Source organism: Halyomorpha halys, unplaced genomic scaffold (genome assembly GCF_000696795.3).
Source record: "Halyomorpha halys isolate HHAL.00 unplaced genomic scaffold, Hhal_1.1 Scaffold571.1, whole genome shotgun sequence".
Taxonomy (NCBI): domain Eukaryota; kingdom Metazoa; phylum Arthropoda; class Insecta; order Hemiptera; family Pentatomidae; genus Halyomorpha; species Halyomorpha halys.
Window position 1 is genome coordinate 917,554 of NW_027113281.1, and position 14,535 is coordinate 932,088.

The following is a 14,535-nucleotide window of genomic DNA, read 5'->3' on the forward strand; positions in this document are numbered from 1 at the left end:
CTCTCTCTCTCTCTCTCTCTCTCTCTCTCTCTCTCTCTCCCTCCCCCCCTCTCTCTCTCTCTATTTGGAGGCTTAAAATCTTGCCTATTAAAAACATCATTTCCTTATACGAATATGGTATCAAAATATAGCAGAATAGTAAACTAATAATTTTATTATTATACTTCTAATAATCGGATGTATTATAAATTATTGGCTAATACTAATAATAAAAACACACAGTAAAATAACCAGTTCGTTGACACATAACTTATGCAATCATTTTCTTAGATGATAACCTTACTCAGCTAGCTGACTTAAGCACTGTTATTTATAGTTATGCTATTTTAGTATAATTCAGCGACTTATATTTTTTTTTGTTTATTTTATTGCAGTTGACTAAGAATTATTATATTGATAAATCTAAATCTTCCAAATTTCACTGATAATTTTTATTTAAGTAATTATTGTGGGCTTGTTATTTCTTCTTGCTTATTACTAAAGGGCTCCCAGCTAGTATTCATATTGAAAAAAATATTGTTCTTTGGATAGAAATTTGTATTTAAATTTTGAGTTGTTGGTTCTAAGGAACAAACTTAGTCCTGTTTCAGTTTGTAGTAAAATCCATATAACGGGCATAAGACTACCATCTTTAATCCAATATATGCACTACCGTATTTTCCTCGATATTCGTGCTTACACATGCAATAAAGATCTAATCAATATGGGTTTTTATGCTGTGTATTTTTATAAGCTATATCGATATTTTTTTTTTCATTATACAATACAAACTTCTGGTTCTGTTTATCTTTATTATTGATTTTGTTGAACGTTGTGTCTTGGTTTGATGTTGTACAATGTGTTGAATAAACTATAAAACAGCTGATACGACACAATTTAACAAAAATGTTGGCTGGTCGTTGCATATGTGGGTAAATTTAAAAAATGGCTCTTTTGTCAAAATTTGTAAGAAAGTTGAAGAATAGTGTAAAAATAATAATAATTGTATATATCTAATAATATCTAATATATCTCCCTAACCACTCAAACCCCCTAGTTTCTAACCTTACATCCTCTTCCATTCCCAACAATCCTTCGAGGCACCAGAAAAGAAGATGGCCACGAGACCTGCTAATGTAAAATGTCATTAGAGTGCTACCAATGGGTAGTTTCTCTACACGCCTATGATATTCCATTTTAACTAAGAACAAATTTACTGAATGTATTAAATAATATACAGTTGTAAATTTCAATAAAGATATTTAAAAAAATACTAATTTTATTATTATAAATATATTTATTAATTGGATATTTGGTTGAGAATTTATAGTCAACGTTGTTCTTGAGGATTGCCAGGTGGGCCGAAACGTTGGACATTTAAAGTTTAAATAAAGATTGTTGAGACTTAATTAGATAAAATTTTATTTAAATCACAAAACCAATCCCAAACAAGTTATAAGATTATATATAGAATAAGTCATTTAATTTTGTTTATTTTAAAGAGAGATTCGAAGCTTAAGATATGGAACCTGGATTAAAATGATTTGAGTGTAATGAAAATTAGAGCAATTTTTTTCAGCTCTACTTTTTTTCACTCTTTAGAATTAATTGGCTTTATATATATTTGACGATAATCGTTGGAAAATACGCAGCAACATTTGTTTGACAAATATCAAGATTTCACAATAAGAAGTCCCAGATCTACTAATTACCTTTGTCATGGTAGAATGGAATCATAAGCACATGACACATTTTTATTAATTCACTATCTTTATATGCAACTATGTTTTCATACTTGTTACATACTGTTTTGACAAGTGATACTATGATCGTTTTACCTCATTCGACACGATACATCCATATTCATATACATACACATACAAACAAGTATTCTTAAGTATATTTAATAGAAAGTACGTACGTATTCGTGCCAGATACAAACAATGCTTATTAAAAAATATCTGTTTGACACGTTCCATATAATATATGTAAAACGATCTTTAGTATTTTTGATTCGAAAAATCTTTAAAAACCTTTTTGTTGGTAATTTAGCTGTGTGTGGTATCGTGTGAATTTTGATAGATAGGTGTAACTAATCTGTTTCTGTTGAAGTTATTTTTATTTTTTTTTATGTATATAAGTGAAAATAAATTAAAGTATTTCTTAGACGCTGATAATGTTTGCTTCTCATTTGTCGACTTTATCTCAAAGTCCATATGTACCATTGTTACCAACATATACCGGGTAAATATGTTTTTACTACTTATAAGAGAATGCTAGGTAGATGTGATCAACAATTTCCACGAAAAGTTTGTTGGTGATACTGATTTAAAAAATATTAGACAGGTGTCCGATATTTCATAACAAAGCGTCATAGGAGGCGAAAAAAAAAAATTTATAAATTTTTTTTTTTAATTCAATGGATATTATTACAAACCTATCTATTTGTTTTTTTAGAGAGAAACAAAAGAGCAAAACATTTTAGAACGTATTAAATGTGTTTGAATTTAGTAAAGATTACAAAAACTATAACGCGTTACCAGTAAAGTTGAACAGATATATATATATATCTGTTATATATGAAGTCATATATATATAGTCAAATTTGTTTTCTGCGTAGCTTGATACACTTGAATACGAGCTTACATATAAATTTTAAAAAAGCTAAATTTTTGTACTAGTTTTAGTAAAATATTTTATTTTCCACCGATGTCCTATGTTCACGAAAAAAATCCGTAAGAGTCTTAAAGATGCTAAAAATAAATATTTTGTCGGTCAATCTTACTGGAAGTGTGTTTTGGTTTTTTAACCAATAGGTTTTGTAATACCTATATATTTAATAAGATCAATAATGTTTTGTTCTTGTACTACAAGAATGAGGGAATCAATTGCTAATAATATCCATTTAATACATGCAAAGCAAGTGTAATACGATATTTCTAAAACTTTCTTAAATTATTTTATTCTAGATTTCATTTCCTAGGAAAATATTTTTTTTTTTTTTATGTCAAGATGCTAAGGAGAAAAATTAATATTATCATTATTCCATATTTGTACGAAACGTTTTGGGCTTCCCCATTTTCAAGGACTAGTATTCCTTATTTGTTAGGTTTATCCATTCATTTCTCGAAATTCCGTCTTATGATTACTTAATTAAAAATTATAACACAACTTTGTTTAAGCAATATGTTTTTTTTATTGTTAAATATATTAAATTACTGTTTTCTCGGATTCTATTACAGATTAGCAAGAATCCTTGGACAAGTTACATTTAAGTCCCATGTTCCTTGTTATTATATATCTTGATCTATATTACGCATATATAACGCTAAAAGACATATAGGAAGTTCCTTACCTGCGAGGAAGACAGCGTTGAAGAGCCCCAGCATGGAGCTGGATACATGCATCTCACATTTGATGGAGGGTAGTATGTAGGCGCTCAGGGAATTCTGGAGCGCACATGATAACCAACAGAGGCCTCCCACCAAGGCAATGAATCGCTGGTATCTTCCGTACCCTGCGAACAAATTCAACTCTATTAGTTCAGATAGTTTAACAGAAGGTGAATTTATTTTATTTACTATTACAGCACTTACTAGACAAACGGTCTAAACTTCCAACTCATAACAAAAGACTGATCTACATGACAATAATAAGCCCCATCTGGACATACGGAGTTGAACTTTGGGGCTCCACTAAACCTTCGAAATCCTCTCGTATCCAATCCTTACAATCCAAAATCCTTCGTAAAATCCTCAATGTTCCTTATTTTGTTACCAATAAAACCATCCATAAAGACCTAAATGTTCCTTATGTAACCGATCTAGCCCGAAGTTATAAACTCTCTAACCACCCAAACCCACTAGTTTTTAACCTTGCCTCCTCTTCCATTCCTGGTAATCATCCGAGGCACCTGAAAAGTAGATGACCTCGTGACGTTATATTGTAAAATGTTTTTAGAGTTCTACTACTGTAGTTTCTCAACATGCTATATCACATCATTATCATTATGATCAAATTTGCTTGTTGTATTTTTTATACAGTTGTAAATATCAATAAATAAATAAAAAAAATTATTTACTAACGTACATTGCGTTTTATAATGAGAATACTGCACTTTCATGCGTTTTTATGCGTGGATGCGGCCGGATTGGCAACATTAAAGAAATTGATGGTACTTTCACCGATGACTAAGCAATTATGCGAAGGTATAACAACATGATAGGAAATCAAAAACTAATTGGCAATATTATATATTTTATTTGACATTAATGTGTCCCGCAGCCCCAAGTCTAAAACATAAAATGAAAAATAATATTTTATGTCTAATGAATTCGAATACAAATTGGCTACCCTTAGTTGGAACAGAATGAGGGAAAATGCATACGTTTTATATTGATTTTAAAGTATACTTTGCTAGTAAGGAAGCCAGAGATGTCTAGAGAAAAGAAGAGACCAGCCACTTTTCGATAACAGACAAGCCATATTTTATGTTCTCTAGTTTATTTTACAACGTCTACCTTTATCTGTCGTACATCACTAATGTCATAGTCCCCAATGAAATATTTCATAGTCCACAATAATCAAAGTTAAATTTTCTACCTCCCAACCCTCCTGCCACTGAACCTGATTAATATAAAATTTTTCCCAAGCCCCATGGAACTCTTTTGCTCCATTTGACTCATTTAAAGAGGGGTCTGTGAAAAATAAATAGGATGAATAGAAATGGGAAAAACGATCTCTTGTTTCAGCAGTCTGATGGCGGGGTTCGCCAGTTGTCTTATATTTTTTTATTTAATCGTTAATGTCTGAAACAATGAGTTAGCGCAATTCTATCAAAGAATTTTATTTTAGTATGGTACAGATTTAGTCAGCCTTCGCTCTTTGTAAACAAGAATGTTTCACAATTCGTCACAGGATACCGATCTGAAACTGTTGGAGTGTCCTCACTGTAGTGCTATACTAGACAAACTGTTGGAGTGTCCTCACTGAAGTGCTATACTAGACAAACTGTTGGAGTGTCCTCACTGTAGTGCTATACTAGACAAACTGTTGGAGTGTCCTTACTGTAGTGCTATACTAGACAAACTGTTGGAGTGTCCTCACTGAAGTGCTATACTAGACAAACTGTTGGAGTGTCCTCACTGAAGTGCTATACTAGACAAACTGTTGGAGTGTCCTCACTGAAGTGCTATACTAGATAAACTGTTGGAGTGTCCTCACTGTAGTGCTATACTAGACAAACTGTTGGAGTGTCCTTACTGTAGTGCTATACTAGACAGCCTTGGTGGTCCATAGAGGAGGACTGGTCTAAGAATACTTTTATGAGTTAGTAATTTGAGGCCGAGAGAAAGGCTAGGAGATGTTAGCAAGTCATTAAAAGCCTGTTAGCGTTGGTACTAACTAGCTTTCTTATGGCAGTGGCGAGCTAGTGTCAGGTGTCCGTCAAGGGTAACAGCTAGATACACTACACTCCTTGCCAGTCCGTCCTTGCACCCTGGTACGCTATAGACTTTTGCTAGAGGGCGTTTGTTCTTCTGGAAAGATTATTTTAAGTATAAATTATTATTCTTAATATAGTTGTAGTGCAGTCTACTAGATGATGATACTCTTAAGGATATATGCTTGGTATTCAGGTTAAGGCATTGGAACCCGTACTATCAAAATTTTCTTAAGCAAATGTAATAGTCCATGAACGATAAAAATATTAAGATATTCAATGCACGTTGGTAATAACAATGTATTTTACAAGGCAATAACAAAATAAAAAACAAATAATATAAATAAAATAATACTGAAAAAAAAAACTCAGCTGGTAAATAAGATTTTGGTATTGCTACAGACATATATTGAAAGGAATAATGTAAAAGATCAATCTCTAATACATATCATAAATTAAATTCTAAAATAACTAATATTACATGAAAATCTCCAAAAGCTATAAAAAATATATTCATACAATCAAACGATGGCGCAGAGATTAAGACAACAAAGATAAGATAAACTTTTGTGACGATTGATGATAATAGAAACGTAGTCATCAGAAACGCTAGTATATTAAAATTAAAGAAAAATTTGCATATTAAAGACGAATTAGTTTCAGGGGCCGGACCCATCGTTTTTTTGGGGGTATTCTATATCTATCCAAGTGGAATAACGTCGCTCAAGACTCCGGAAGGTCTCGATTCCGCTACGAAGACTGTAAAGTACTTGTAATACTAAGACTTATAAATTACTTTTAGTACTCTACAAGAAAAAAATTGCCCATAAATAAAAAAATAGTTTAATTTAAAAAAATTAATATATTAATCTATTAAATGTAATTCGATGGAAATGTTTTATTTACCTTCCTAAGATACAGAAATACAGTATTGTACAGATACACGTATTTAATACGTTTTAGTTCCTGAGAAAGGAAAAACAAGAGTGTGGAAGAATAAAATAAAAATTATAAAATTAAAGAATAAATGAGTGAGAAAAACTTTATTTAATCACAAGGAATTCTGCCTAAATACAATGGATTGCTATATACAGCAAACTAATCAGTCCTAGGATAAAATTTACATACTTATACGAATATACAAACTTTAGTCTGATAGGAATAATTCTCATTTAATTATTTTACGAACGGTTTAATAATCCCCAGTAAATTTTCAACTAATGATGATTTGCTTCGCAGAAATATTGCCCGTGTTCGTAATAGAGTCTTTGATCGAGGTATAAAATTAGCTACCATTCCTGTACGATTAGGCGGAAGCCAAGAGAATTGCTGGATATTAGAACAAAAATTCACGTTTGAGATTAATCGCCGAAGAAATTGCTGGCCGAATCGGGGGAAAGCTGGGGTTGTTGAAATTGCACCGAAACTAGAAGGTCTATAATGGGCAGAAGGAGCAGGGAACCGGTTGCTGATTAGTGGCCTCTGAGGACCTTGGCTCTTCCTATAGGATCCTGTCTTAGGCTATGTCCTGACTGTAGGAGCGTAGCAAGACCGGGTGGCGGTGATGGTCGGGCTAATGATGACACAGATGAAACATGGAATATAGCTGAGTATTCTTGTTGAGCACTTGGAAGTAGAGAAACTCCGGGAGTTCGCGATTTTAAAAAAGAAAAGTAGCTCGGTACAACTTAAAATACACTGGATCAGAACTACTTTATTGAATTAAAAGGGATAAATGGTACTGAGCCGAAATGATTCTTCATAACAATATATCTTCGAAATAGCGAATCGCCGCAACTCTTTTTCTAATATAATTATTAATCAATTATTGTTTAAGGCGGTGGTTGTTTAGACTTAAGAAACATTAGACTTTATTTTTCATGTAATTCTGAGATATTTCTAAGAATATAAAAGACCAGCTGAGCGGTCGTGTGTCTATTCAAAGGGATCACCAACTAGGTATGTTCATTGCTGATCTTTTATATCCGTTAAGCAATACATGCAAAAATAAAGTTCAATGTTTATTTATATAATGTATAAACGCAGTAAGTAGCATGCCTTATAATACTTATATGTAACATATTTTCTTTAACAAGTAACCCTCACAGGTTATTAAACCTCATAACTTAGAAAACAGAAAACTTATTCTATTTAAAAATAAAAATAATAAGGTTTCATTCTAAAAACATCTTGAAAGGATTCTAGAAGGTGGATAAAAGTAGAAAGGCACCCTACATACAATTCTTGAAGTGGATTGTCTCTAGAGTGGTTCTCTTTCTGGTAAAAGTGGAAAAATGGCGCCTAAATTAACAATTAATACAAATAAAATGAAGTATATTATGTAATAAAAAGTCTGTGTTTTGGGGATACAAATTATTTACACTACTTGAAAATTAGAAGTGCTTTGTCTCCATTTACTTGATCTTAGGCTTTTGTGTCTTGATGACATCATTAATCAGTCTTATTAGTGGAACACTGAAGACTACCAGATAAACTCAAGACTTTGAAATGTTCGTATTGAAATGTTCCAATAACATTCTAAAAATAGTTTTGTATTTTTTTTTCTTTGATGAATGAAAAATAAAATCATTGAGACCGATTAAACTACTCGAGAACAGTGAATCCTGAATTATCAATTAATAATTAATTAAAAAAAGACCTAATCACACTAACTAGATTTTTCAACTTGAAGCTTTCCCCACTCTTTCTGCTCTAGTTGGAGTGAGTATGGTTTTGAAAAACCTGTACCACTACCAGGAACCTAATTAACCTAGTGGTGGCTTCGCTCATTTCAAGATTTGGGGTACCCCTAAATTAGAACATTTATTTTTTGAACAATTAATGAACAGAAATAAATATACATTAAAATTATTGTTTTATTTAATATTTAGAAAACAATAAAATACTTTTTTTTGTTATTTATTGATATTTTCAATTATATTATGAAATACTAAAAAAAAAAATTATGGGTCGATCATAGGAGACCTTGTGGGAGTAAAAACTACAATTCGTGAAGGGTCTTAGATTTTCAACGTTATTCACCCTTCCTGCTCAAGATGGAGTACATTCGGTTTTTAAAAAACCTATATCACTACAAAGGCCTTAGTTTCCATACTTTGTAAGGTAGTACTGTTCAAGAACAGATCAATGGTTATAAAAAATGATGATATGGCCAAAATCGCTATACCGGTGGGCTTTTCCTTAATATCTTCCTTCTTTTCCTTAATATCTGGGCTTTTCCTTAGTGGGTTTACCCTCAATTAATATTACAGATACCCACTTTATAAATACTGGATGTGTACCAGATGGATATTCCGACTCCGAAGTCGTTCCATGACTGATTAACAGAATAAATAATCATATGTCTCTGGAACAGAGATTATACGGGCATGAGAAATAGGCAAACCTCCTTATTGACCCAAGATGGTTTTAAACCTAAAAAAAGGTTGTTTTTTTTATAGTTACCATAATATTTATTCAACATATTTCAATGAATAGTCGTAAATATTTTATTGTTACTAATATATTTACTCACTGGAGGCAATAACACCATTAATTTATGGTTATTCGAAAGCAGTATCAGGCGCCAGGAACGAATTCCAACTTTTTAACCCTGTGTTCCAAAGAATTACCCAACTTTCCAATTGGAAATAAATTGACAAGTAGGAGTAATGACCAGGGCCCAGTTGATGGAATTGCTAAATTGCTCAGATGATTCTCTATATGGCCCAATTTAATATCTTTTATTGAGAAGCCAAGAGACCTAATATTAGTTTCTCTCATTCCGGTGTTCGGTAATAAACTCCCGTTTCCTATAAAATTACCCATTGGCATTAATGGTGAAAGTTTCGAAATGTCGAGTTCTCCTAGTAAAAATAGCTAATTAGAAATCAGAAGGTAACGTTTTAAATTATTCATCCTGTAAGGCGTTGGTATCCTGCCAAGTGGCACGACCTATTACACTGGTGAAATGTCCTTCATCCATTGTTTCCGCGATTAAAGGCTGAAAAGGACGTGGACGAGGGATCTTTCCTTAGCCATGAAACTATTTTAGAGCCTTGGAAGGGATATTTTGCGAGCTAATCCTAGTCGACTTAAGATAATGGAAATATATTAATAGTTCAAAAAATATTTTGTGAAATTTCAGTTAATTTTTAAGGTATCCAAAGTAAATGAAAGTTCATAAGTACAATGAAACCTCTCTTAACGGACACATACGTACAAAGTTCTCTAGAGCGGGCTCCTTCTTGGTGGATAGCTTTTATTAATTTTTTTTTTTTTCCGAACCCTCTAAAACAGAAATAAAAGTGAATTAATAAGTGCATTACTGTGAAAAAAGAAAAAGTAATTTGTGTTGTGTCTTAACTATTACTACCTTTGGTATTTTAAGGTTACCTGTTATGTTTAATATCACATATGAGCTATCCTATTTGATATAATCAAAGGAGCTATATTAATGTTCTAGCCAGCAAGGACACATTAAACCTTTTTCAATTTGTTCATTTTAGTATTTTTATTATAATAATAAGTTTCATTGTCATCAATATGTTGATAAAAGAATTTCCTATACAGTAGAATTTTAATGAAGTTTGCTAGAGCAAATAAAAATTAATTCAAACTATCACTTCATTCAAAATAAACCAATAAAAATAAAATTTCCCAATTGATAATAAAATTATAATGTAGGCGGAAGATAAAAGAAAAAAGAACACATTGCAACCCAAAACATTCATAGAAAAAAAACAATAATCTAAATATTGTTCATAACTTTTTTCCATCTGGCCTTATCTCTACTAACAACTAATCACCCACATACTGAATCATTTCGTTCCTTCACCTACAACGCGGTCGACTCCTTTCTCGTTGTTTTCTCTTGGAATCTACCTGGTGCATTCAATATTTATATATCTAGTTCAAATCAACTTTTTATTTACTGATATAATTAATATTTACTTTAATAATAAACCTAAACATTAAAAAAAAAAAAATCAGTCTTTTCATTATTGAACAACATGGATATTTGCTTCGTGGAAAAGTGTTACTATACAAGAATATAATATCTTTAATATGTTTCATTTGTAAACTGCGTGCTCTCATGCAAGTAAAAATAATAAAACATTAGATCTTACAATTAGTTAGTTTGACTTTAATTATTTTTTTATCAAACTTGAAAAGTTTATCTTGAAGATAAAATGCATATCTTTGCTTCAGCCGTGATATCTTGGAAGTCAATTTTGTATTTAATATTATTTATAATTGTAGATAATTTTTTATAAAAGAGTACGCCTCGTTCCAGAGATATTTCGAAAAAACTCTAGATCCGAGAAAAAATTATGTATGTGTACCATATAATTTCCCCTAAAATAATGGATTAATTTTTTTTTATAGTATGAAAATCAATACTATTGCTTTCGAAGTACTTATGAAGTGTAACAGTTAAAGGATATTAAAGATATTAAATATTTCATTAATGTTATAACAAATAGTTTTATGGAAGGTTCCGATTTGAAACCTTAAGCAAGGTTTAGGCACTCGGATTGCAACTACTGACTTTCAAAATTACTTAAAGAATTAACCATTAAAACAGTAGAACGCATGTAGAAAAACAAATAACCAATTGGAACACATATTATGTTAAAATATTTCATGACACAAATTTTTTTATTGTCATCAAATATATTTTTTTTTTAATTTCGCTTTTAATGGAACAATTGTTTATTTTATTTTTTTTATTTAATAATAATAGTCTATTGTTAATGGATTGTGCCTAGTGATAGATATGGATAAGGAATCATTCTCCAATTTTTAATTATCTTTAACTTGAATCCAATCAGAAGCCTCTGATATTCCAAAGGCTTCTGATTGGATTCTTAAAAAAAAAAAACCTAATCCTATTTTTGTTTTCCATTTAAAAACTTGCTTCCAATCAAAACAACCTAAATTATAGGAAAAACATTACTTCAAATTGTTTATTATCACCTGAGGGAAAGTTAACCCTACCGAAGTAACTAAAATAAACAAAATATGACTGATTTTAAAATATACCTGCTAGTACCAGTAATTATGATTTTTTTTAAGTAAAAAGATTACTTAAAATTACTACCTTCAAATTAACAAATAAATTTCCAAATGTAATTGAAGCGGTTAACTGGAGATTGTACTTTTAGAATCCTCGATATCTATTTTATTATTTACATAAGTTTCAAAACTTTAAGATAATTTTATTAATAATAAATGAGAGCTAATTTTTTGTTAGCTATGATTACCAATTTTAAGTACATAATTTATTTAAGAAGGTGTTGAACTCCAATCGTTTTATTTATTTTATTTTTTAACCTGATGACAATTTATAACTTATTTAAATGTTCCCATGTTTTAGTTACTGAGATGTTTCACTCCCTCCTGACACAGGATTAGACCACAATTAAATAATTCTACACATCATCCTTATGATCCATATTCCCTTATTAATATTATGGACAGGAAGTCAAAAAGGAAGAATGAGTTCAAATATTAAAAATTTGGTGCGGTATGCGCATCACAGAACTTTTGCTATCCAATCAACATACGCTAACAAATTTTATGTTAATGGATGTGCTCATGTTGAAGTTATCATAATGTTTATGATTTTCAAAAAAAAAAAATCTAAAAACCAGGGATGGTTTAAATAGTGATAAAAATTTTTTAATGTTTCTGTTGCTATAAAAATTCGAATTTCAGGGTTCTCAAAGGGGGAACAATGAATATACTTCTTCTTGCTAAGAATATAGTTTAATAAAAGATAAAGTCATATTACAATGTGAGGAAAGATTTGGCGGTTTCGTCTTTTCCGTTCTAATCAGTCTTTATTGTCCTTTTTTTCCTTTAGTTATGCATAAAATTCTTTATCATTTTGTATTTATGCATTATTTATTGTTACTAAAATTTTTTTATTTTGTTTAAATAAACAAGATTAAAGGTACTTCAGAAGACATTTTTTTGAGATATTCAAATTTTATTTATTGATAAATATTACAATCTGCTACAACATTGTTGGGAAATAAGTAATAATCATAAATGATTATATTCATACTAAAATAATATAACATAAGAATAAAAATAAATGAAAAAATAAATCTCTCTCTAAATATATAAAAACAGAAGGATAAAGAAAATAACACAATCAAACTATGTACGTAAAAGAATAAATAAATAACATAAACACTTTTATATACGATATTTACACTATCGACCTGAGGATACCTGAGCCCACTCTATCCCCCACGTGTGAGGGGTAGAGTAGAGCTCTATGAGATCCCAGCGCATCACTCTCACCGTGTCACTAGTAATATTTTTTTTAATTCGTTGTTTATTCAGACTATTTAAATTAGGATTAGACCTAGCTGACGATAAATCCGTTTAATTTTCTTTGATACGGCGAGTTTAACTTCCTAACGACTTAATCGTTTGAGTCATTTCTGATAAAATAAAAAAAAAAAAGTTAAATATTGACTGTATCAAGGTGGCACATTAGGGTCACTCGCTTTTATCGAAAAAAATTCTGTCACATCCCAGACATATAACCGCATTAAATATATGATTTCGTTTTCACAAGAATTTTCGTTTTTGATCTAGACTGTTCACAGACACGCTGACCACTTTTAAGAGACTGGTTTTTTTGAACTTAGGGGACTTCAAAATACATATTTCCATCGAAATCTCGAATTCGAAATTTTGCACCCAATACTTACTTTTGTGGTAAATGAAAGTAAAAATAACCTAACAAAATTGATAAAATATTCCTGAACTGCTCAACAAGCGTAGATTCTCATTGATCTCCTCTCCTTCATATGTTCAAATAAAAATTCACAAACATTAGTTACAAACATTTTAATTACTAAAATCATTATCGTTTATAGTCGGATGATGGGTGTTAAAATACTCGTGGGCGAACTGTTGTAATAATTGTAGAAAAATCTTTAACTTTACTAAAACAATAATATTCTTCATTAATCAATAATAACAGATTATTTATAAATTCCATAAGTCCCTTGGATTCAAGTATTTGATTTGAATCAATTATCCAACAGCTTCCAACGTTATTTTTCTTGCTATCTTCTAAGCCAAAGTTATTATTGAAGATTGTAAATATGTCATATTAAAGTTAGAGTTATACAACTATTTAAACAGTTGATCCAAGAATCGGTATTACGTTGAACAATGATTGACGTTTTTTCCTGGTTTAAAATTATTTAGATGTAAATTCTTCGGCTTTAATTAATTTGACTAATAAATAGATTACAAATAGAAAGATCATTCTCATAAAAGTTATTTATTTATTTTGTTTTAAGTGTAAGGTCATTTACACTGGATTTACAAAGTTAGTAGATTACAATTGACAAATTAACAGATTAACTATTACAAATTGAGAAAGTTACAATTACAAATTTAAAATTACAATTTACATTTTAAAAAGTTATAATTAAAATTGACATAGTTAGTAAATTACTACATTAAATTATGCCTCGGTTTTTTAAATTACTATATTAAATGGAAATAAAAACGGGAGTAAAACAAGGAGACAGCTTAAGTCCACGATTGTTTGTAATGTACACAATAATAAAGAAAAGAGCCTAAAAATGAAAGTAAGGAATTGGAAAATGCATCCCACGTTCCTTCAAAATTTATTATTATTACCTCTTGAGCGAAAAATGAATAACTATCAACCCGAACAAATTTAAATAAATGGTTGTGTCTAAAGTTATGATTGCCTAAAACTTAGCAATATAGTCGTAATTTAAGTTATGGAGAACGTAGATATTGTTTTTATACGGCTTTGGTACTAAAGATATTTATTTATTATTTACAAACTTAATACATCTCTTTATCACAACTCAAATTCAATAATTGTATATTTGTTTAGAATTCGTATAGGTACGTGTATTATAAAAATTATAAATTTAAAGAGAATGTTAATAAAATTAACAGCTTATGCTTAGCGTAAATTTAAATGATGAACATGGATATTGTATTTGTGTTATGTTTATTATGGTAAATAAATATTAAAATTGTAATTATGGCTTTGGGACTAAAAATATTTATTTATTATTTACGAACTTAATACATCTCTTTATCAC

At 30.2% G+C, this 14,535-nt stretch overlaps 1 protein-coding gene across 1 annotated transcript in view; it reads right to left on the minus strand.

Annotated features, from left to right (window-relative positions):
- The window catches only part of LOC106684346 (synaptic vesicle glycoprotein 2B), an 85,497-nt gene that overhangs the window by 20,178 nt on the left and 50,784 nt on the right, over positions 1-14,535 (minus strand). The window contains exon 3 of the mRNA XM_014426373.2: positions 3,335-3,496. Within this exon, the coding sequence (XP_014281859.1) occupies positions 3,335-3,496 (162 nt within the window). The remainder of the gene's footprint in view (positions 1-3,334; positions 3,497-14,535) is intronic.